A 22,084-nucleotide genomic window follows, 5' to 3' on the forward strand; every position below is an offset into this window, starting at 1 on the left:
TCACGCGCACGATACAGCCCGGTCCACGAAGGGCGCCAAGGACCGTGACGTCACTGGCCGCCGACGGCGCGCTTTCGTGACGCAGCCCGGGTCTCAGGGAAGATGGCGGCGTTGGTGAGACCCGCGAGGTTTGTTGTGCGACCGTTGCTGCAGGTGGTCCAGGCTTGGGACCTTGACGCGAGGCGCTGGGTCCGGGCGCTGCGGCGGAGCCCAGTGAAAGTGGTGTTTCCTTCCGGAGAGGTGGTGGAACAGAAGCGCGCTCCTGGGAAGCAGCCCCGCAAGGCACCATCTGAGGCCAGTGCCCAGGAGCAACTAGAGGAACTACCGCTCGAGGAGTCCGCATCCCGCGCTCCCAGCACCTGGGAAGAGTCTGGGCTTCGCTACGATAAAGCTTATCCCGGGGACAGGAGGCTGAGGTGATGTGGTTCTTGAGCCTGTCGAATGTTCTCGTTTCCCTTCCCGTTTCACAGCGGAACCTTAACCTCCTTCCAATGGAGGACTTCTTCCAGTACAGCCCACTGGTTTTTGTATTATGCACAGAGGGCCGAATAAGCGTTTTTGGAATTAGCTTCTGTTTCTCCATAGCTCTTTGTTGTTGTTTTCGTTTCACCATGTTGGCCAGGCTGGTCTGGAACTCCTGACCTCAAGTGATACGCCCGCCTCGGCCTCCCAAAGTGCTGGGATTGCAGGCGTGAGCCACCGCGCCCGGCCCTCTCCTTAGCTCTTTATTTCTGTTACAACTAAGCGTGTCTCAGTAACAAGGATGTTGATAGTTACCTGTTTTTTTTTTAATTTCCATCTACAGCAGTGTAATGACAATAGTAAAGTCCAGGTCATTTCGGGAAAAACAAGGGAAGATCCTGCTGGAAGGTCGCAGGCTCATTACAGACGCTCTCAAGGCTGGAGCCGTGCCAAAAACGTTCTTCTTTAGTCGTCTAGAATACCTAAAGGAGCTGCCTGTCAATAAGCTGAAAGGTGTCAGCCTCATTAAGGTGAAATTTGAAGATATCAAGGATTGGTCCGACCTCGTAACGCCACAAGGAATAATGGGTTAGTGATTACCCAGTGTATCTTTTTTTTTTTTTGTCTTGCTCTGTCACCCAGGCTGGAGTGCAATGGCGCGATCTCGGCCCACTGCAACCTCTGCTTCTCAGGTTCAAGGGATTCTCCTGCCTCAGCCTCCCCAGTAGCTGGGATTACAGGCGCCTGCCACCACGCCCGGCTAATTTTTGTATTTTTAGTAGAGATGGGGTTTCACCATGTTGGCCAGGCTGATGTCGAACTTGTGACCTCAGGTGATCCTCCTGCCTCAGCCTCCTAAAGTGCTGGGATTACAGGCGTGAGCCACCGCACCCGGCCTTACACAGTGTATCTTAAGGTGTGGAGACCTAGGATTAATTTCTCATACTTGTCTTAGGACAGCAGATTTCATTGAAATGAAATTCAAAATGTTACAATTAGAAAAATATAATTCTCAAACCTGTGCATCTTAGAGTATTTTCAATGGAAATTGAAACCCGTGTTTCACTATCATTTGTGTTGTGGCTCTTTATGGTCTCTAGGAAGAAACACGATTCCTCAAACCTGATATTTTTTAGATTATTTCTTCAACTTTTTATGTCAGATTAAAAATTAAGAAACTGTTTACTGAGAGATTTAGCCCTTCATTTTTGCAAAACCTCTGCCAATGTGGTGATAACTGTCAATAAACTCCTTATTCTAGAAGCAGATCTAAGAAGTGAGGTATAAGCCACAATTTACTGCCCTGTTTAGCTCAATAAACAGAGAACCTTGTCTTCTAGTCTGTTTCTTCATTTGACTGAATCTAACTTAACCTTATTTAACTCTGATGTCGATTAGCAATTACAAAGTCTTTGGTCTAAATATGAGAAGATAAGTTTTTCGTACGTTTTTGACATTGGAGTTTTAAGATATGAAAACTGAATCCTTGAACTGTTGAGAGAGGAAATTCTGGGGAACCATCTCTTGTCTCTGTAACCCAGTGAGTCACAGGGATCTGTGCCTCTGCACTCAGAGCTCTTAGATCCTAGGATGGGGACGTGGATTACTCAAGTACCTAGGATTACTCAAGTACCTAGAATTACTCATGCTAAGTAACCATATTCTCACTAGCTACAGCCCTCTAATCCACACTCCATGCTTCAGTGAAAGTGTCATTCATTTTTACCGTGCTTGTCACTTTGGGCAGGTGTGCTCACAGTGGCCAGCCCATCTTGAACTTGTGCTTGTCACTTGGGGCAGGTGTGCTCACAGTGGCCAGCCCATCTTGAACTTCATCATTATACCTGCTTTCACCATTTCCTGGCTTATCCTTATGTTACTATATTTTAGATTTGAGGGCAAGGAATAAGGGAGAAATGGATAGGAACTGGCAGCACCTGTCAAGCTTTAGACAGACATTCCCCAGAATCCAGTGACGTAAGTAGGGCCTCTGTATAGTGGGTTCTCATCACCAGAGACATGCAAGTAGAAGTAAAGGACTTCTAAGGTCCCCAGCCCTACTGAATGGCTTGTGGCCATCTGTGACTCCGAAGTGGAGGCTCTCTCACAGCACACAGATGCCTAATACCCTTCCATTGCCTTCAGTGGTGGGTAGGCTTTTTACGTGCACCATCTTTTAGAAAGAATCCTAAATCTTTGATTGTATCATGTTTCAATACAAGTACTATTTCATTCATCTCCTGACTTCAGTCAGTAGTCCATTTATTGGAGGAATTATATACGACAAAATACTAGTAAGATTCAAAACTGTACAGTCCCTTGGGAGCAGACTACAAAGGGATTGAATATTTGATAATTATACATAAGGAGTTTAGGGTAGTACTTGGCCTAAAAAAAAAGTTTACTAAGAGGTCATTATCACCTCTACCAGTAAACATGGTGATTCAAAAAGAAACTTGTGGATATGTGACACACCCATGTGAATAACTTCATCTATACCACAGCAGTTTCATGTACTCAAAGCCATTTTTAATATTGTTATTAGCCTTTTTCCAGTTCTGTTTTCCCATAAATTCTTTCCATAAAACTTTAGAGATTATTAGGCCGGGCGCGGTGGCTCACGCTTGTAATCCCAGCACTTTGGGAGGCCGAGGCGGGTGAATCACGAGGTCAGGAGATCGAGACCACGGTGAAACCCCGTCTCTACTAAAAATACAAAAAAATTAGCCGGGCAGGCGCCTGTAGTCCCAGCTACTCGGAGAGGCTGAGGCAGGAGAATGGCGTGAACCCGGGAGGCGGAGCTTGCAGTGAGCTGAGATTGCGCCACTGCACTCCAGCCTGGGCGACAGAGCGAGACTCCGCCTCAAAAAAAAAAAAAAAAACAACTTTAGAGATTATTATAATAATGTAGAGATTATATAATGTAGATTATTATATAATGTATATATAATTTTATAATGTAGAGATTATTAAATAAGGAGAGAATTTTCCACTAAGAAGGCCACTTAGGGTTTTCATTTTCCCAGATGGTCCCAGACCCCATTTTACTCCTTTGTATTAGGCTGAGGACAGAGAGGTCACCAGTAAGTGGCTGTACCCATTCTAAAGCTCCCAGGCATCTGGACCTCCAGCATGAGGCCTTAGAAGTGACTCAAGCGTTCACTGCACCTATAGCCCCTTCGTTTTGCAGAGTATGTCCCTAAGACAGTGCTTCCAAGCCAGTGTATTTGAGAAAGGAGTCATTACTTTGATGCGTTCAAGTTTTGAAACTCAGATTCTTTTTCCTACGAATGTACTTTGAATTTTAAAATGAGTGATAAAAGGACAGATAAATCAGAGTATAGCAGGCTAATAATTGCTTTTTAAATATTTAAGCCTACAAACTATTTTTTAAAAGCCTACCTGGTAGGAAGATGGGCACAGGTTATAGAAACAAGACAGTTAAGGGAGCACAGGAATTCACTGAAGAAGATCGCAAACAGTAAGGTGTTCAGCTTCTCTAGTAATCAGAGAAAAGGCAAGTTACAATAATGGCGTGCTGTTTTTTCTGTCACATTGGGACAAATGGAAACAAATGATAGACCCGCTGTTGAGAAGGGTTTGAGCTGGAAAACAGGTTTTGTTTCGTTTTGTTTTTTGTTTTTGAGACAGAGTCTCTTTCTGTTGCCCAGGCTGGAATGCAATGGCGTGATCTTGCCTCACTGCAACCTCCATCCCCTGGGTTCAAGCAATTCTCTTGCCTCAGCCTCCTGAGTAGCTGGGATTACAGGCATGCGCCACCATGCCTGGCTAATTTTTGTTTTTTGTTTGTTTGTTTGAGACGAAGTCTCGCTGTGTCGCCCAGGCCAGAGTGTAGTGACGTGGTCTCGGCTCACTGTAAGCTCCGCCTCGCGGGTTCATACCATTCTCCTGCCTCAGCCTCCCAAGTAGCTGGGACTACAGGCGCCTGCCACCACGCCCGGCTAATTTTTTTGTTATTTTTACTAGAGACGGGGTTTCACCGTGTTAGCCAGGATGGTCTTGATCTCCTGACCTCATGATCCGCCCACCTCAGCCTCCCAAAGTGCTGGGATTACAGGCGTGAGCTACTGTGCCCAGCCTAATTTTTGTATTTTTATTAGAGATGGGGTTTCACCATGTTGTTCAGGCTGGTCTCGAACTCCTGACCTTGTGATCCGCCCACCTCAGCCTCCCAAAGTGGTGGGATTATAGGCATGAGCCACTGCGCCCAGCCGAAAACAGGTATTTATGAGTTCCTGATGTGAATAAACTGAAAGAGCCTGTGTGAACGTTAAGAGTGCACACACATCATTTGTCCATTTCACTCACAGGTATTTATGCTAGAGAAATTTTTAGACACATGGACAGACAGTCCTACAGGGATACCCATTGCAGCAGCATTTGTAACGGAAAAATTCAAATAACAGTCCATAGGGGAAGAGCTAAATGAACTGCGGTACATTCATACTACAAAATAGAGGCTGGGCATGGTGGCTCACAACTGTAATCCCAGCACTTTGGGAGGCCGAGGAGGGTGGATCACCTGAGGTCAGGAGTTCGAGACCAGCCTGGCCACCATGGCAAAACCCTGTCTGTTAAAAATACAAAAAATTAGCCGGCTGTGGTTGCGGGTGCCTGTAATCCCAGCCACTTGGGAGGCTGAGAGGCAGGAGAATTGCTTAAACCCGGGAGGCAGAGGTTGCAGTGAGCCAGCATTACACCATTGTACTCCAGCCTGGGCGACAGAGTAAGAGAGTGAGACTCTTGTCTCAAAAAAAAATAGCCTACAGCAGTTAAAGGAAAAAAGTAGCTTCAAACATGTTGACATGGTAAGTTCAAGGTATGTTGTTACGCCGGGCGTGGTGGCTCACGCTTGTAATCCCAGCACTTTGGGAGGCTGAGGCGGGCGGATCACGAGGTCAGGAGATCGAGACCACGGTGAAACCCCGTCTCTACTAAAAATACAAAAAAATTAGCCGGGCAGAAGGCCGGGCGCGGTGGCTCACGCTTGTAATCCCAGCACTTTGGGAGGTTAGCTGGGCATGGTGGTGGGCGCCTGTAGTCCCAGCTACTCGGAGAGGCTGAAGCAGGAGAATGGTGTGAACCCGGGAGGCGGAGCTTGCAGTGAGCTGAGATTGCGCCACTGCACTGCAGCCTGGGTGACAGAGCAAGACTCCATCTCAAAAAAAATAAAATAATTTAAAAAAATTAAAAAAAAAAAGACATGTTGTTACATAAAATAAGTAGATTACAGAATAATACAGAGTATGACACGGAATGTAAAAGAAACACATTTATATATGGACAGGTGTGCGTATATATAGGCAGATGCATAGAACAAGTTCTAAAAGGATACACTCCAAAGCAGAACAGTTGAGGGGGAGGAGAGTGGTACTGGTAGAATTTTATGTTGTTTGAATTTTGCCAATCAAAATGTATTCGTGTTTTTTTTTTCTTTATCTTTTTTTTTTTTTTTTTTTTTGAGAGGGAGTCTCACTGTGTCGCCCAGGCTGGAGTGCAGTGGCGTGATCTTGGCTCACCACAACCTCCACCTCCCAGATTCAAGCAATTCTCCTGCCTCAGCCTCCCAAGTAGCTGGGACTACAGGCATGCGCCACTACGGCTGGCTAATCTTTGTATTTTTAGTAGAGACGAGGTTTTGCCATGTTGGCCAGGCTGGTCTTGAACTCCTGACCTCAGGTGATCCACCCGCCTTGACCTCCCGAAGTGCTGGGATTACAGGCATGAGCCACTACACCTAGCCCATATTTGTGTATTTTTATGTAACTAAGACCATATCAAGATTGATAAGTGAATGAAAAGTCAGACTATTCCCCACGCCCACACCAGGCAAGTAAACCATCTGTTTTGTTTCCTCAGGGATTTTTGCCAAACCTGACCATGTTAAGATGACATATCCAAAGACTCAGCTTCAGCATTCACTACCTTTATTATTGATTTGTGACAATCTCCGTGACCCTGGGAACCTGGGGACAATTCTGAGATCTGCAGCTGGGGCAGGCTGCAGCAAAGTGTTACTCACCAAAGGTAAGAGCATCAAAGGGCAGGCATGGTGGCTCACACTCGTAATCCAGCCCTTTGGGAGGCCAAGGCAGGAGGGTCACTTGAGCCCAGGAGTTCAGGACCAACCTGGGCAACATAGTGAGACCTCATCTCTACAAAAAAAATTACAATTAGCTGGGTGTGGTGGGGTGTGCCTGTACTCAGTCCCAGCAACTTGGGAGGCTGAGGTGGGAGCATTGCTGGAGCCTGGGATGTCAAAGCTCATCACATGTCAAGTGAGCTCATCACTGCACTCCAGCCTGGGAGACAGTGAGACTCCCTCTCAAAAAAAAAAAAATAATAAAACCAGGTGCATTAGTTGGTCTGGTCTTTTTTTTTTTTTTTTTTAAAGAGATGGGGTCTCACGATGTTGCCCAGGCTGGTGTTGAACTGGCTGTGACTCAAGCAGTCCTCCTGCCTCAGTCTCCCAAAGTGCTGGAATTATAGGCATGAACAACTACGCCCAGCCAAGTCAACCACTGTTTTTTTTTGTTTGTTTGTTTGTTTTGAGACGGAGTCTCACTCTGTCACCCAGGCTGGAGTGCAGTGGCGCAATCTCAGCTCACTGCAAGCTCCGCCTCCCGGGTTCACGCCATTCTCCTGCCTCAGCCTCCCGAATAGCTGGGACTACAGGCGCCCGCCACCATGCCCTGCTAATTTTTTGTATTTTTTAGTAGAGACGGGGTTTCACCGTGGTCTCGATCTCCTGACCTCGTGATCCACCCGCCTCAGCCTCCCAAAGTGCTGGGATTACAAGCGTGAACCACCGCGCCCGGCCGTCAACCACTGTTAGGTGAGCTAGGGCTCTGGGCAGGCAGACATGGGTTGGGTCTTGGGTCTGCCTTCACTAGCTGTGGTCCCTGAGCAGTAGCTGGAATTACAGGCATGAATAACCACGCCCAGCCAAGTCCACCATTGTTAGGTGAGCTAGGGCTCTGGGCAGGCAGACACGGCTTTGGATCTTGGTCTGCCTTTACTAGCTGTGGTCCCTGAGCAGTAGTCCCTGAAGTGTCAGCTTCCTCGTTGGTGAACTGGGAGGAATAACAGAATCTCCCTGGTCATTGTGAGGATTAAGTGAGACGATGCACATAAGTTACTTCACACCTTACCTGGCACACGAGTAATTCAGTAAATGTTGATTCTCTTTTTTAAAAATTACGTTTTTTGTAGAGACAGGGTCTTGCTGTGTTGCCCAGGCTGTTCTCGAACTCCTAAGCTCAAGGGATCCTCTTGCCTTGGCCTCGCAAAATGCTGAGATTATAGGCATTAGCCGCCATACCCAGCCATGTTTGTTATCTTTTAAAATTATCATGAAACCTGCTAGGCTGTTGGAGAACTTCACATCAATTATGGAAAAGAAATAGATGCCAATTTTAACACCTGGTTTCTGGTTCTTTATGTAATGATCTTGAGTTCCCAAATTGCTGAGTATATGAGCCATTCCTAAGTCTTGACTTCTGAATCCTGTGAAAGGAATGACATCAGCAGTTCTGAATCCTATAAAAGGAATGACGTCAGCAGCTCTGAATCCTAATGTCATTGTGGTCCGTTTCCCTTAGATTCCCTTAGCCTCAGCGTGCGTCACATGCCTCGCACACAAATTGGCCTCATTACATTTCTGTCCGTTGTCATCAGAAATAGGGATTAATAGGCTTGGCTCTAAACAGACTTGCCTCACAGTTGGAGCACGCCTAAAATGTCTATTACACCTTGGGGGGTGGAGGGGACAGAGAGTACCATTCATCAGAAACACCCCAGCCACCATTAAAAGTAAACTAATAGTGGCACCCGTTGTTGAGACTTGCCTAAATTGCTGCTCGCAACTCTTCCTCAGTCACGCCTTGCTAGAATACGTTTCTGTGCCAGTGTGAGAGCTACATGCTGGGGTTCCGTGATCAGTACCCACTTACTCGCCCCATTATTTAGTGCTCTGATAGCTGTTGTGGGATTTGGAAATAAATCTAAATAATCCAAGCAGTGTGGTTTTCACATTGATACTGATGGCTGGGGTGTAAGAAATAGGGAAAGAAGGTGGAAAATACTTGGTGTGGTGCCCAGTATCCAGGACATGAGGATGATGGAAGGAGTCTCGCCTTTCCCTTCTCCCCTCCAGGCAGAGGGGTCAGCCTCGGCCGCTCCTCCCACACATCTGGGCCTATCTCTGGTTTCCCGCAGGGCGAGGGAAAGCCCGTGGTTGGGGGTGCAGGTGCTGTTACATCCTCTGTGTCTTATTCTCCATTTAAAATCTGGTTTGCCTGGTTCATCTGTCCTGAGGTTTGACAAATGAACTTTTAAAATAACTCGTCAGGAGAAGACTTGTGCTAACAAGTTGTGCGGGGAGGGTGGGAGGCGATGCAGTCACTGAGGCCCCACGCTCGGCCGCTCTCCCAGCCTGCCCATGGTGAGGAGCAGCCCCTGGGAAAGGCCAGGCGTGGCAGCCTGCTGCCCAGGTTGCCTCTTGCCTCATTTCCTCATCTCTAGGACCTTCCCTGCTCCAGTGCAGACTGAAAGTTGAAGCCCAATGGGTCTTGATGAAACTATAGATCTGATTCTGTCGCTGCTTTGCGTAAGATCCCTCAATGGCATGATACTGTCTTCTCATAAAATGCCAAACTCCTCATCTTCGCATAGGCGGCCTCCTCAGTGTTGGCCTGCCCACCTCCCACCTCCTGTGCCACTACAGCCCCAGCGCTGATTGGCCGGCTCACCTCCTGTGCCACCACACGCCCACCCGCTGATTGGCTGGCTCACCTGTGGCACCACACCGCCATCCGCTGATGGGCCGGCTCACCTGTGCCACCACACCCCCACCCGCTGATTGGCTGGCTCACCTGTGGCACCACACCGCCATCCGCTGATTGGCCCGCTCACCTCCTGGGCCGCCACAGCGCCACCACCGATTGGCCGGCTCACCTTGCTTGCAGTCCTTAGGCTGCGCCACTCTTCCACTTCCTCTCCTAGCTCTGTCCTCTGCCTGGGCCTTTCTCTCAGTGTCGTGGTCTTTTAGATGGTTTTCCTCATTGCCCTGCTTTGTCTGTGGGTTTTCTGTGACTGTGTTGGTGCTGCTTTTACATCAGTTACTGATACTGTAGTCATCTGTTTAAATACCACCCCAGTGCCACCACCCACTACACTGTGCGTTCCTTGGGGTTGGGGACTTTAATTCTCTTTGCATCTTCTGTGCAGTGTCTGGCACATGTGAATGGGAGATGTTGAAGGGATGAATAAAATATTTTCAGCACTAGCAGGAATGACTCCTCTAATAGCCGCTTTGCTGGATGCTGTCACAGAGAGGCAGAAGGTCCCAGTTCTCAAGAAAGCTATCATAGAAGAACTTCTGCTTTATCTCTTGATCCAAAATTAATCAGACCTACTCCACAGCCCCCGGTCTGGGAAAATTTGTAACATCTTGATCGTATCCTGTCTTTTTATTTTCTAGGCTGTGTGGATGCTTGGGAGCCCAAAGTGCTCCGGGCGGGTATGGGCGCACATTTCCGGGTGCCCATTATCAATAATCTGGAATGGGAAACCGTGCCCAGTTACCTGCCCCCTGACACCCGGGTCTATGTGGCTGACAACTGCGGCTTTTATGCCCAGGCTCAGATGTCTAATAAAGCTAGTGACCATGGCTGGGTGTGTGATCAGCAAGTGCTCAAGTTTCACAAGTATGAAGAAGAGGAAGATGTAGAAACTGGAGCCAGTCAAGACTGGCTGCCTGATGTTGAGGTTCAGAGTTACTGCTCGGACTGGACAGTGGCGCCGGCAGCTGTGGTGATTGGCGGGGAGACCTACGGGGTGAGCCTGGAGTCCCTGCAGCTGGCCGAGAGCACTGGTGGCAAGAGGCTGCTGATCCCCGTTGTGCCTGGTGTGGACAGCCTCAACTCGGCCATGGCGGCAAGCATCCTGCTTTTCGAAGGGAAAAGACAGCTGCGGGGGAGGGCGGAGCAGTTGAGCAGGGACAGAAGTTACCACTGAGAAGGACGCAGAATTGACTTCTGCTTGAGGACGTCTCCAGCCCCTCCTACGCCAGCACACTCGTAGGAGGCTGGTGGAGTCAGTGACTGTGGCTTCCATGTTCAGGAGGAAGGTGTGATGCCGCCATAGGGTTACCGGAAAAATAAGAACTTCCTCAGAAAGAACAGGTCTGAATTCTTCCCGTCGCATCACTGATTTCGAGGTTCTATCTTTTTTCTCTTGGTGACAACACAAATAGGTGACCCACGTGGCTCTGTGTGTTTTTAAAAATTGTCCACCAAGAAGCACTTTGTGCCCGGAAAGTTCCTGAAGCATCATCCTGGGCAGGAAGGTGTCCGCTCCGCCAGCTGGTGGGTGTTTGTAATCGCCAAGCACCAGTTATGGGTCACAGCCAAGTCACTCACAGCTGATCATTGGTTGGTGGAAAATAAACTATGAGCAGCAGATTACGTTAAAAAGTTGTTTTGTGTGGTTGGTGTGTCACAGTACCTGTCACGTTTGGCCTGGTGACGAGGACATGGCTAAGGGAATACCAGGAAGCTGAAGGCTAAGCTCATGGCATCCAGCAGCTCTGTTCTGGGCTGAGATGGTCTGTCTCTGAGATTGTCCAGGCCTTCACTGAGCCACTGTCTATGTATCCATAGAAACGGCTTAATTCAACAGGCCGTGTCAGACCTTCTTGGCACCGCTGCAGATACCTTTTTGAGGACTTTGCAGAGACGGAAGTCTGTGCAGAAAACTGAATTTCAAAATCTGCAGCCTTACCCTGCATTTGTCAGGAAAATGTCACTGTTTCCTGGTTCCCTGTGTTAGTCCTACTTACATCTCATCCCCTGATGTTTAGAGGCCAAGGTTCTGAGGATGAACGCCCACAACACAGCGGCAGGACCCTTCTGTTCTCAGCCCCTCCAGGGCCCAGGGCAAGCTGGATCTTTACCTACTAGTGGCCAAACCAGGATGTAGCCAGGGGTGTCAGGGCAAGTGCTGATGGTCATCACTGTATCTATAAGGAACTGTGGGGATGGGGTGGGTGGGTGGAGTATGGGACTCTTAAGCACTGCTGGCCGGGCCAGGCGCGGTGGCTCAAGCCTGTAATCCCAGCGCTTTGGGAGGCCGAGGCGGGCGGATCACGAGGTCAGGAGATTGAGACCATCCTGGCTAACATGGTGAAACCCCATCGCTACTAAAAATACAAAAAAATTAGCCAGGCGTGGCGGTGGATGCCTGTAGTCCCAGCTACTCAGGAGGCTGAGGCAGGAGGATGGTGTGAACCTGGGAGGCGGAGCTTGCAGTGAGCTGAGATCGCGCCACTGCACTCCAGCCTGGGCGGCAGAGTGAGACTCTGTCTCAAAAAACAAACAAACAAACAAACACTGCTTTTGCGACCACACAGAGTTGGAGTTGAAGACAACACGAGAAGTGTTGCCCCACACCCTTCTGCCCAGCAGCTCCCGTAATGGTTTGGATTCTTTAGGAGCCCCTCAGCTGCTCACTCCAGGGAGGTCAAATGTGTTGCTGGTGTGCCCAGGAGAAACCATGCCCCCACCCCTTCTTTCTCTTCTACTCCCCCAACTTCCTAGTCAAACTTCCTCTTCCTAGTAAAACCGAATGACCAAGCACGATTCACGTGCCAAGGGGCAGGCTGGGATCGCTCTGGCATGTTCCAGGGGAGGGGTGTTTGCAGGGACATTTGAATATTTGAACATCTGCTCTGGAGCCCCACTGTGGTCTGGACCTGCCCAGAGCTCCATGAACGGGCGATGCAAGTGGCCCCCACAACCCTGCTCCCAAAGGCTGGTGCAGAGAGGACAGGCGGAAAGGCAGCCTGGAGAACGCAAATTCATCCACTCCAATCTCCCCAGACACCTCAGGACAGTGCTCAAGAAGCAGGAGTCATGAAAGGGAAGCTCATATCTTTCCAGCCTAAAACCAATCTCCTGGGATTTGTTCCCGGGGTTATACTCCCACTGACTGTTGTTACAAAATAACAGTGAAAGAATAAACCATGTATTACCTTGTCCTTGTTTAGAAACAGCAATGTAAACACTGGAAAGTAATTTTTTTTTTTTTTTTTGAGACGGAATCTCACTCTGTCGCCCAGGCTGGAGTGCAGTGGCGTGATCTCGGCTCACTGCAAGCTCTACCTCCCGGGTTCACGCCATTCTCCTGCCTCAGTCTCCCGAATAGCTGGGACTACAGGTGCCCGTCACCACGCCCGGCTAATTTTTTGTATTTTTAGTAGAGACGGGGTTTCATGATGTTAGCCAGGATGGTCTCAATCTCCTGACCTCGTGATCCCCCCACCTCGGCCTCCCAAAGTGCTGGGATTACAGGCTTGAGCCACCGCGCCCGGCCAACACTGACAAGTAATTCTAAGCCCATTTTATCCTGGGTGTAAGAGGGAAAAGAAATTTACATCCCGTTACTTTAGAGTCTGTGGCTTATATGCGGTGCCTTAAGTTCAGTTTATATATTCATGGGTATAATTTAGTAGGGACGAGGGAGGGTGAGGAGGGAGGCAAATTGTCCTTTCTTCAGTGAATACAGGGGAGCAGATGGTTGTTATTTGCTGAGTGATTTTGGAAAATCACTACCTTGAATTCTCAGTTTTGAGGCCGACATTTGTTCTGTCACCATTTCCCCAGTAAACAGGAATAAAAAACGAGCAATATTTGACAAGAAAAACACTGGCCGAGAGACAAACATTGTCAGGATGTCGGCCACGCTCCCGGGCCTTTGTGTGGTGGTGTAGCTGTCACAGTGGCGTCTGCCAGGAGGTGGCAGGCGACGCCTCCAAAACCACCCCAGTGCTGAAGGGCGGGGCTGCGATTTTTTCCTGGATTTAAATCGTTGAAAAGGGAGGAAAAGAGGATGAAGTCTGCCTCCAGCAGAGAGCATTTTGCAAGCTGTCTGTGCTCCAGGGTGTTAAAGTCGGAGACCCATCCAGATTGTCCCAGACCACCTCAGAAGAACGAACCCGGAGTACAGAAGACATGGGAACAAAAACAGAGGCAAAAGAGGACAAACGGGAAATAGCAGGAAAAACTGGCACAACTTTCCCGTGACTGCAGCCTCTGAGAAAAGCAACTCTGGGCAAAGCACAGGTGTCCAGATGTGCCTGGAGCTCACGCTGGGCGCCCACCGGCTGGCCCTTCGGTTCCTGCTTCAGGGCAGAGAGCGCTGAAATCACTCTCCCCTTGCCCCAGCCGCTGCCTCCTGTCTGGGAACCTGGTCATTAAGGTCCAGAGGAGAAACAGACCTCTGGGGACCCACCGTTCACCTGGGACCTTCTGCCGCTTGCCCTGGGGTTGACAGCAACCCCAGATGTCCGCACCAGCCACACCGGGCCACACGTAGCCCCACTTAGCCCCACTTTTGCCATTCTACCACGCACAGCCCTCAGACACACACCCCATCCAAGGTTCCAGGGCTTTGCGCTGAAAATGACCAGCTGCACTGCAGGACCTGGGGCCACCCTCTTGACCAGGCCACCTCTCCCTCAGGAGCAGACCTGACAGGCTCACCTGTTTTTAAGAAAACACGCTGCCACCTTAAAAATTCTACGATTGTGTTTCCTGTTTCCTGTTTTTTTTTTTTTTTTTTTTTTTTTAGATGGGGTTTTGCCATGTTGCCTAGGCTAGTCTTGAACTCCCGGCCTCAAGCTATCCTCCTGCTTCAGCCTCGAAAGTGCTGGGATGACAGGCGTGAGCCACTGCGCCCGCCATGTTTCCTGTTTTCATCAGTGCAGTGAGTGCACACACGTAATAAGCTAGGAGCCAAGTTAGTGGATGAGCTCAGGATGACTGAAGTCTCTGAACTACGGAACCATGTTACATTCGAGCAGCTGAGACAGCAGCTGAAGCCAGGTCCTCCCGAAGCTTCAGGAAGCCTGGTTGATGCTCCGCGGCTGAGTGACGGAGAATCCGGAATAGCTTATGGATGGATCAGTTCTCTCCTCACCACACACCCAATATCCGGCTTCCTGGACTGTTGTGTAGGGAAGAGCCACTTTTTTCAGTTGAAGTCTGAGTTGTTACGGGCCATGACCAAGGCTGCTGCTTCCTCAAAATGCAGGAAGGGGGGTGCGTGTGGTGGCTCACGCCTGTAATCCAAGCACCTTGGGAGGCCAAGGCGGGCGAATCACGAGGTCAGGAGTTCGAGATCAGCCTGGCTAACATGGTGAAACCCCGTCTCTACTAAAAATACAAAAATTAGCCTGGCGTGGTGGCGGGCACCTGTAGTCCCAGCTACTAGGGAGGCTGAGACAGGAGACTCGCTTGAACATGGGAGGCGGAGGTTGCAGTGAGCCAAATCGTGCCACTACACTCCAGCCTGGGTGACAAAAGTGAAACCCTTGTCTCAAAAAAAAAAAAAAAAAAAAAAAAAATGCAGGAAGGGAACAGGAAACAAGGTTGGGGAGGGAGGAGCCGATGGCTGCAGCAAGCTCTGGCTTCAGCCTCCCTTCCCTGCTCCTCTGAGATGCCGAGGGCGGGGTGTACTGACTGCTTGCCTGCCGAGTAGGACTTCCACGTCCTCTGACATTCAAGAGAGATGGATTTTTTGGCCCTGAGATCACGTCTCCTACTGTATCTTCGTTCTAGCACGTGTGGGTGACTTCCTCAGGTGTGTGAGGCATAAGCACCCGGAATCCAGACTGGAGGCCGTCTCTGCCTCTGGATTGCACACTGGCCTACAGACCTGGAGACAGAGGCTGTCACGAGTTGTGTATTATTTAACTAACAGAAACCCAACAGTCCCACCCAAACCTCCTAACACATTCTCGGGCTTGGGAAGTGTCCCAAAGCACCAAGGGGGTGAGACACACGCCTTGAAAGATGGCAGTAAGCATACTTACCTGTGTTCACGCGCTCACATTCAAGGTGTACCTAGAACGCCCTCGTGTTGTCTTCCCAGGACTAATGAAGCTAATGGTCAACGGCGATTTGTTCCCAAAGCATTTTGCCTTGAGCAGCCGCAGCCTGGCGGAAGCAGGGCGTGTGCTCTCGTCTGTTGGCGGCAGCAGTGAGGGGTGTAGCCAAGTGCCCACTTCTCTCATTCAGCTGCTTCGGGGCAAACTGGAAAGATCCTTTGAGCTCACGGTCCCCTGCTCAGTGCTACTCCTGAACCTCCAGGCCTGTGTGCACAGCCACCCACAACGTGCACAACACATGGGCCTGCCCGGGGCAATGGCACCGTCAACAGCGTGTGCCCTCGCTCAGGGCCCTCCCACTACTACGCTTCCCAGTGTGCAGGGTTCCTACACGTGTCCTCTCAGACCCTGCGTTTCCTCCCTAAGCTGCATGGTGCAACACCGTGTTAGGTCCCCCGGATCTGCTCCTGGGCCACATCCGGCTCCGTCTGTATTGTTGCTGAATTCAGTCCTCCTAGAACAAGGCAGCAGGAGGGGAGAACAGCTTTTCAGTGTCTTTAATTAGGCAACAGGAAAAAACAAAGTCTGGCTGAAAATTCACTATTTGAAGCTTGGCCGATGCCAACACAGTACTCGTTGCCTGCGTTCTGGTAAGTGATGGCCGTTGATTTCAAGGACGTACCAAGGGGCGAAATGCAAGAGCAAGAAGTTACCTCGCTCTGGAAAAGCAGCTGGTTTTCATCTGCTGTACATGCCGGTCCCAAACATGCCCTTTTCTCTTTTTTTATTTTTATTTTTCCAACTAGGAATTCAATGTGGAAAACATACCCTTTTTCTTAAACAGATTTTTGATGCTGGGGAGACAGATTAAGAAAAAAAAAACAGGCTGGGTGCGGTGGCTCACTCCTGTAATCCCAGCACTTTGGGAGGCCAAGGCAGGCAGATCACCTGAGGTCAGGAGTTCAAGCCTGGCCAACATGGTGAAACCCCGTCTCTACTAAAAATAGAAAAATTAGCCAGGCGTGGAGGTGTCGCCTGTAATCTCAGCTACTTGGGAGACTGAGGCAGAAGAATCGCTTGAACCCGTGAGCTAGGATCGTGCCACTGCACTCTAGCTGGGGCGACAGAGCGAGACTCCGTCTCAAAAAAAAAAACAAAAAACAAACCCTCATCGCTGTTGTGAGGATGGGTGGACGGGATCTGGAAGTCACCGTGGTACACACAAATCTGGGAACCCCAGGGTGGCGTTTTCACAGCCGCCCCCAGCCTCCACCTGCAGGGCCTGCTTTTCCTGGCTGCCGGAGGAAGCCCTTGAATATGCCACAGCTGGTGCTGAACCTGCTTCCAATTAGCAACAAGAATCTGAAGGTGGAGCTGCTCGGTGGGGATTATCCCGCCACCCACGTCGCCTGAATCCGTGACCTTTACCATCTCTCATGATCGATCCCTGACACTCAGAAGCGATTCTTCCCTAACGGTTTCCCGCAAAGTAGTCACTGTATAAACCTGAACCTTTGGAGTAAACCTTCCCTACAGATCTTCAGGGAGCTACGGATCCACGATCTTCAGGGAGCTACGGATCCACGGATCTTCAGGGAGCTACGGATCCACGGATCTTCAGGGAGCTACGGATCCGCGGATCTTCAGGGAGCTACAGATCCACTCTAAAAGGGGAAATCTGGTGTCGAGAATCCAGCTGCAATGACAGGGAAACCCCCTTGCTGGACTTTGTTCCTTCTGCCTCAAAGGTAAGCAGCTGCTAAGAGAACCCACCTTTCCTCCGAGGCCATCGTGATGCATGGACGGAAATCCTGCCATCTCCCACATCCAGGTCAGCCACATTCATCCCACCCACCCCGACCCCTAAGGGAGACTCTGGCAGCGTTCCCAGAGAAACCCTGAGCCCTGGGACGAGCTGGGTTTAAGGGGCTCCCACACTTGCCCCATTCTTCACAAGGAGACCCGTGCGTGATTCCTCCTGTTTTCCCAACCAGCTTTCTCAGGCTTCAGAGGACTCGGCTCCCCTGGAGGGAGGAAATGGGCAAGAATGTCCACAACAAGGATTCACCCTCCATCCAGGGCCAAGTCAAACCAGGAGAGACGGTGGCCAGGGCTCCGGGAGGGATCTGCCTCTGCCACTGTCGTCCAAATGAGCTTCCTGGCTACCGGAAACCAAGAGGTGACAGATGCTACATCCTGGGGGTCTCAAAACTCCTGGGACACAGCTCCCAGCTACTAGGTATCCTCCACTGCCCACCCCGATAGGGCACAGGACCACAAGCAAAAAAGACTTTTGTTATTAAGGACAGCAAAGGCCCAGTGGTGGATAAGGTCCAGAGATGCCTGCTTTATTTCCTACTGGGTGATCACATTTCAGGCTGGTAACATCACATAACAAGTCTAATCGCCAACTAGTTGTACGCCTCTGAACTACAAGTCAACAATCCAATTCAGCAAGGAACAACAGTGTCAACAGCTCATTAGCGGGTTGGGACTGGATTTTCCAAATCAATGGTCTTGGTTGGCAGAGTGCTGACTGGGGCCAAGGGTAAGGCCCAGGGTGGTTTAAAATCCCTGACACCTGAGTGAGCGAGGCTAAAACGCTTGGCCGAAGCCGTTCATCCCCAATCCTGAGAACACTTGTTTGTTTCTCTTTCGGGCGTCAGGTCAGCGCAAATAAGAGGCCCACAACCTACCTGGGCTGATACAAGGTGACACAAGGCCCACTCGTGGCTGACGCGCCCTCCACCCTCACCCCATCCCGGGGCACAGCTCCTTCTGCTGGTGCTTAGGAAAAGGCGAGGCTTCTGGTAATTTCTCATCTTTGTAGTTCTGCTTTGAAAAGAAAAAGGGGCCGGGCACGGTGGCTCATGCCTGTAATCCCAGCACTTTGGGAGGCCGAGGTGGGTGGATCACCTGAGGTCAGGAGTTCAAGACCAGCCTGGCCAACATGATGAAACCCCACCTCTACTAAAAATACAAAAATTAGCCAGGTGCGGTGGTGCTCGCCTGTAATCCCAGCTACTCGGGAGGCTGAGGCAGGAGAATCACTTGAACCTTGGGGGCGGAGGTTGAAGTGAGCCAAGATGGCGCCACTGCACTCCAGCCTGGGTGACAGAGCGAGACTCCATCTCAAAAAAAAAAGAAAATAAAAGGGAATGACAGGGGTGATCGAACGTGGGCGTGGGCACCTCAGCAGAGATCAGGGGCCTTGGGCACAGAGCTGGGTGGAGTCAGAGGTCTGTGCTGGTTCAGAGGTGCTCCTCCTAGGACTCAGGGCTAAGTTTCTTGGGAAGATGTCCAAAGAGAAGGATTCCTTAACAGAATTTCAAGATAGCGGGAGCTGTTTGTATGAGCAGGCAGAGACTTCAAGGTCAAGGAAGAAAAGAAAGGAATGAGGAGATCTCATCAGGAGGCGGGAGCTCCATAAAAATAAGCCGTTACTATATGAACCATTACCTTATCTACATTTTTTTCTCACCCAAAAAACCTCTACAAGCTTCCTTTTGCATTTGGAGATCCCCTGCCTGCGAACACATGGGTGGGCTGCTTTTCTCTCAGACCGAGAAGGACTGTGTCGCTTAGGAAAGGATGTCCTCACCCGCAGCTCTAAGCTGAGGCCCACTGAGGCCCCGGCCTTTCCCAGCTCAGCCTCCACACAGGTGTCACCCTCGGTTCCCCTCTGGCTGTCCGGGGCTCTGTGTGTGCCGACACCAGAGTCAGAGCCCGAGCGGGACCCACTGGCCCTCCACGCTCACTCTGCCCCGGACACCCTGGCAGATCCTTCACCAAAAGCTAGTGACTTTGCGAGAGCGATGCAGCCCCGCTCTGGCCGGGTCCCCGGCCATCCCATGCTCCCAAACAGAGTCTCCAAACACGATGGATCCTGCCGCTGCTGATTCCACACCCCAGGGTGCTGGCTGAGGAGTTTAATGCAGAAACAAGGCACCACAGAGAGGTTGGACACTTGGGTGGTGTGATTCAGGGCACGCTGGCTAAGTCCAAGGGCGGAAGGAAGGAGGGGGAGGAGGAGGAGAAGGCTGAGTTTTAAATAACGTCTCAGGAGGCCGGAGCCACGCTAGATGGGCTCCGGTTTGAGCTTCTCTGCTAGGAAGTCATTCACAAAGGCCTCCACAATGGCGGGGGTGATCTCCTCCACGTCCATCACGTACTTGGCCCGGGCTGACATGTCCAGGATGGTGAGCAAAGGGGCAGCCTCAGGCAGGTTGGTGTAATCTCTCAGGGAGTCAGTCATGTCATCCTGGAGTCGTCATGAGGGAGAGAAAACCAAGAAGTTTTAAATTAAGGAGGGGGAGAGTCCCCTGGGCCCAGTCTCCCCAGGTGCGGTAGCTCCCGCGCCATGAAGAGCAGGCGTTCCCCAAGCAGGGGGCTCCCAGCATGGGAAGGAGGGAACTCTGCCCTGCCTTTTGGAGGAAGGGGCTGCTTTGTAAAATTCTCTCTTTGCATCCGCCCTGCAAACCACTAAGTCAGTCATCTGTATTTAATTATTTATGTATTAGCATAAACACCATTTTAATATGTCCTCAGCATTTTAGAAATGTCCTTTTTTTTTTTTTTTTTTTTTGAGATGAAGTCTCGCTCTGTCACCCAGGCTGGAGTGCAATGGCACGATCTCGGCTCACTGCAACCTCCACCTCCTGGGTTTAAGCGATTCTCCTGCCTCAGCCTCCCGAGTAGCTGGGACTACAGGCACCCACCACGCCCGGCTAATTTTTTACATTTTTAGTAGAGACAGGGTTTCACCATGTTGGCCAGGCTGGTCTCGAACTCCTGACCTCAGGTGATCCGCCCACTTTGGCCTCCCAAAGTGCTGGGATTACAGGCGTGAGCCACCGCGCCAGTCTAGAACTGTCATAGCCTCCGGTTGTTTATTTTTGTAACCAACTGTCAATGATTTGCAGCCCCATTGTGGGTTATCTGAGGCCAATCTGGACTTCAACTCTGGAATGTTTTTAAATGGAGACAGCTCACTGTGTGCCAGCTCCCACCCCTGTGGTTTCAGGCAGGACAGGAGCTGCACAGCCAGCCAGTGCAGAAGACAGGGCTACTTAAGCACTGTGGAAGCTTACACTGCCTTACTACTTATCTGAGAAGGAAGCTGGCACTTTATCCTACATTCCCAGCAGCTGTCCTGGCGAATTTCCCTAATAGCAGACACAGCCTCATGCAGATACCAAGGCAAACACAGAAATCCAAAGACAAGGAGGAAGGATTTGGAAGGGAGCTGCTTTTTTTTTTTTTTGGAGATAGAGTCTCTTTCTGTCGCCCCAGCTGGAGTGCAGTGGCGCAATCATAGCTCACTGCAGCCTCCACCCCCTGGGCTCAAGCGATCCTCCCACCTCAGCCTCCTGAGTAGCTGGGACTCCAGCCATGCAGCACCATGCCTGGCTAATTTTTGTATATTTTTTGGAGACACAAAGCCCAACCCAGCCAGACGGGAGCCAGCAAACTGCCTCGGAGCAGCCCCTCGTCCACTCTGAACCTTGCCTCCCTCCCCTGTGAAACAGGACAGCAACTGTGTTCCCAGCCAGAGAGTGAAGGAGACAGCCCAGGTGAAAGATGTGGCTCCGTGCCTGGCGTACAGAAAACCTGTAAATGCTCCTTCCAGACATGACACCTCTCAAGGCCGCCCCCACCCGTGCCCGGCCCCTGCTGTGCTGCAGCCATCTTTTCTCAGAGCCATTCTGCAGGGGTCAGAGTTACTGCATGCGGCGCAGCCTCCCTGGGGCTGGGCTTGGTGTGCAGTGGCTGGTGTTGCCCCAAGGCAGGGCCTCTGAGCCTCTTTGTTCCCCTCCACCCCCGGGCTGAGCAGGTGACTGGAGCCACCTGGGAAGGACCCAGGTGCTGGGCAGGGCCAGGGGCTGAAGAGGTGATGAATGGGTGGCACAGGGTGTCTGGCTGCCGCCTGCCCCCTCCGTGCCTCTCCTGGGATCCAAACACAGCATGAAAGCAGCACAGGGCTCTGACCAACTGGAGGGACAGATGGGTGGACAGAGGGCAGGGGGCAGGGGTGGCCTCCACAAGTGTCTGTCGGTTGGTGGGGTGGGGTGGGGAGGTGGCGGCGCAGGCGTGGAGGAGGCTCCCGGGCTGGAGGAGCTCAAGAACGAGGGCCTGCACCTGGGCTGAGTCACGGAGACGCCCGTCTGAAGGGTGCAGGGTGCAGGGTTCCAGGCCCCGGATAACTGGGCACATGCAGGAGGGCGCTCTGCTGAGAGCCCCACTTTCCCACCTTGTGAAGAGTCTCCTGCCTGCTCCAGCCCTGCTGGAGACCTCAAAGGGACAGCCCGGGTGAAACACGGGGAGCGGCAGCAATTTCCAACCTCAGCACTCACCGGGCCGGCTGGGTGACCGCAGGTACAAGTGGCAGCCCCGGCCAGGATCCCTCTGAGGGATCGGCCCACTGCAGCCAGCGCAGGGGCACGAACCCAGCATTTTGTAAAGACTCAAGGGCCCGGTTGTGACCCAGCACAGAGGGAGGAGGTATGGGTCACACTTTATAGCCGCTCAGGCGGGAAGCAGCCCGGGGACAGCTCCCTGCTGACCTGAGGCTGCCGAGCCAGGACGGGAAGAGGAAGCAGCAGGGGAGGGAACGGTTTTCCATGGCGAATGGCTACCTTTCCTTGCCACGTTTGTCTGTGGGCTCTCTCAGAAGCACAGGCAGCCCTGACCCTGGGGTCCTTTCAGGCGGCCCTG

The 22,084-nt window shown here is 51.1% G+C and overlaps 2 protein-coding genes across 4 annotated transcripts in view; one reads left to right on the forward strand and one right to left on the reverse strand.

Annotated features, from left to right (window-relative positions):
- Positions 1–3: 3 nt before the first annotated feature.
- On the forward strand, positions 4–11,485 carry MRM3 (mitochondrial rRNA methyltransferase 3). 2 transcript variants are annotated; one of them, XM_032137805.2, is made up of 4 exons: positions 4–416; positions 806–1,050; positions 6,343–6,510; positions 9,965–11,485. In XM_032137805.2, exons 1-4 carry the CDS (start codon positions 103–105, stop codon positions 10,498–10,500), a joined length of 1,263 nt encoding a protein of 420 aa, XP_031993696.1. In that variant the 5' UTR covers positions 4–102; the 3' UTR covers positions 10,501–11,485. The 2 variants fall into 2 exon arrangements, with proteins under 2 accessions (XP_031993696.1, XP_058287869.1); XM_058431886.1 differs by lacking the exon at positions 6,343–6,510.
- A 6,188-nt stretch (positions 11,486–17,673) lies between these two features.
- Positions 17,674–22,084, reverse strand: part of NXN (nucleoredoxin) — a 171,206-nt gene continuing 166,795 nt past the window's right edge. Inside the window, exon 8 of one of the 2 annotated variants that reach the window (XM_032137812.2) lies at positions 17,674–19,631. In XM_032137812.2, the coding sequence (XP_031993703.1) occupies positions 19,449–19,631 (183 nt within the window). In that variant the 3' untranslated portion in view covers positions 17,674–19,448. The remainder of the gene's footprint in view (positions 19,632–22,084) is intronic. The other variant, XM_058431885.1, reaches the window with a different exon arrangement.

This window comes from Hylobates moloch, unplaced genomic scaffold (assembly GCF_009828535.3).
Source record: "Hylobates moloch isolate HMO894 unplaced genomic scaffold, HMol_V3 SCAFFOLD_19, whole genome shotgun sequence".
NCBI lineage: Eukaryota > Metazoa > Chordata > Mammalia > Primates > Hylobatidae > Hylobates > Hylobates moloch.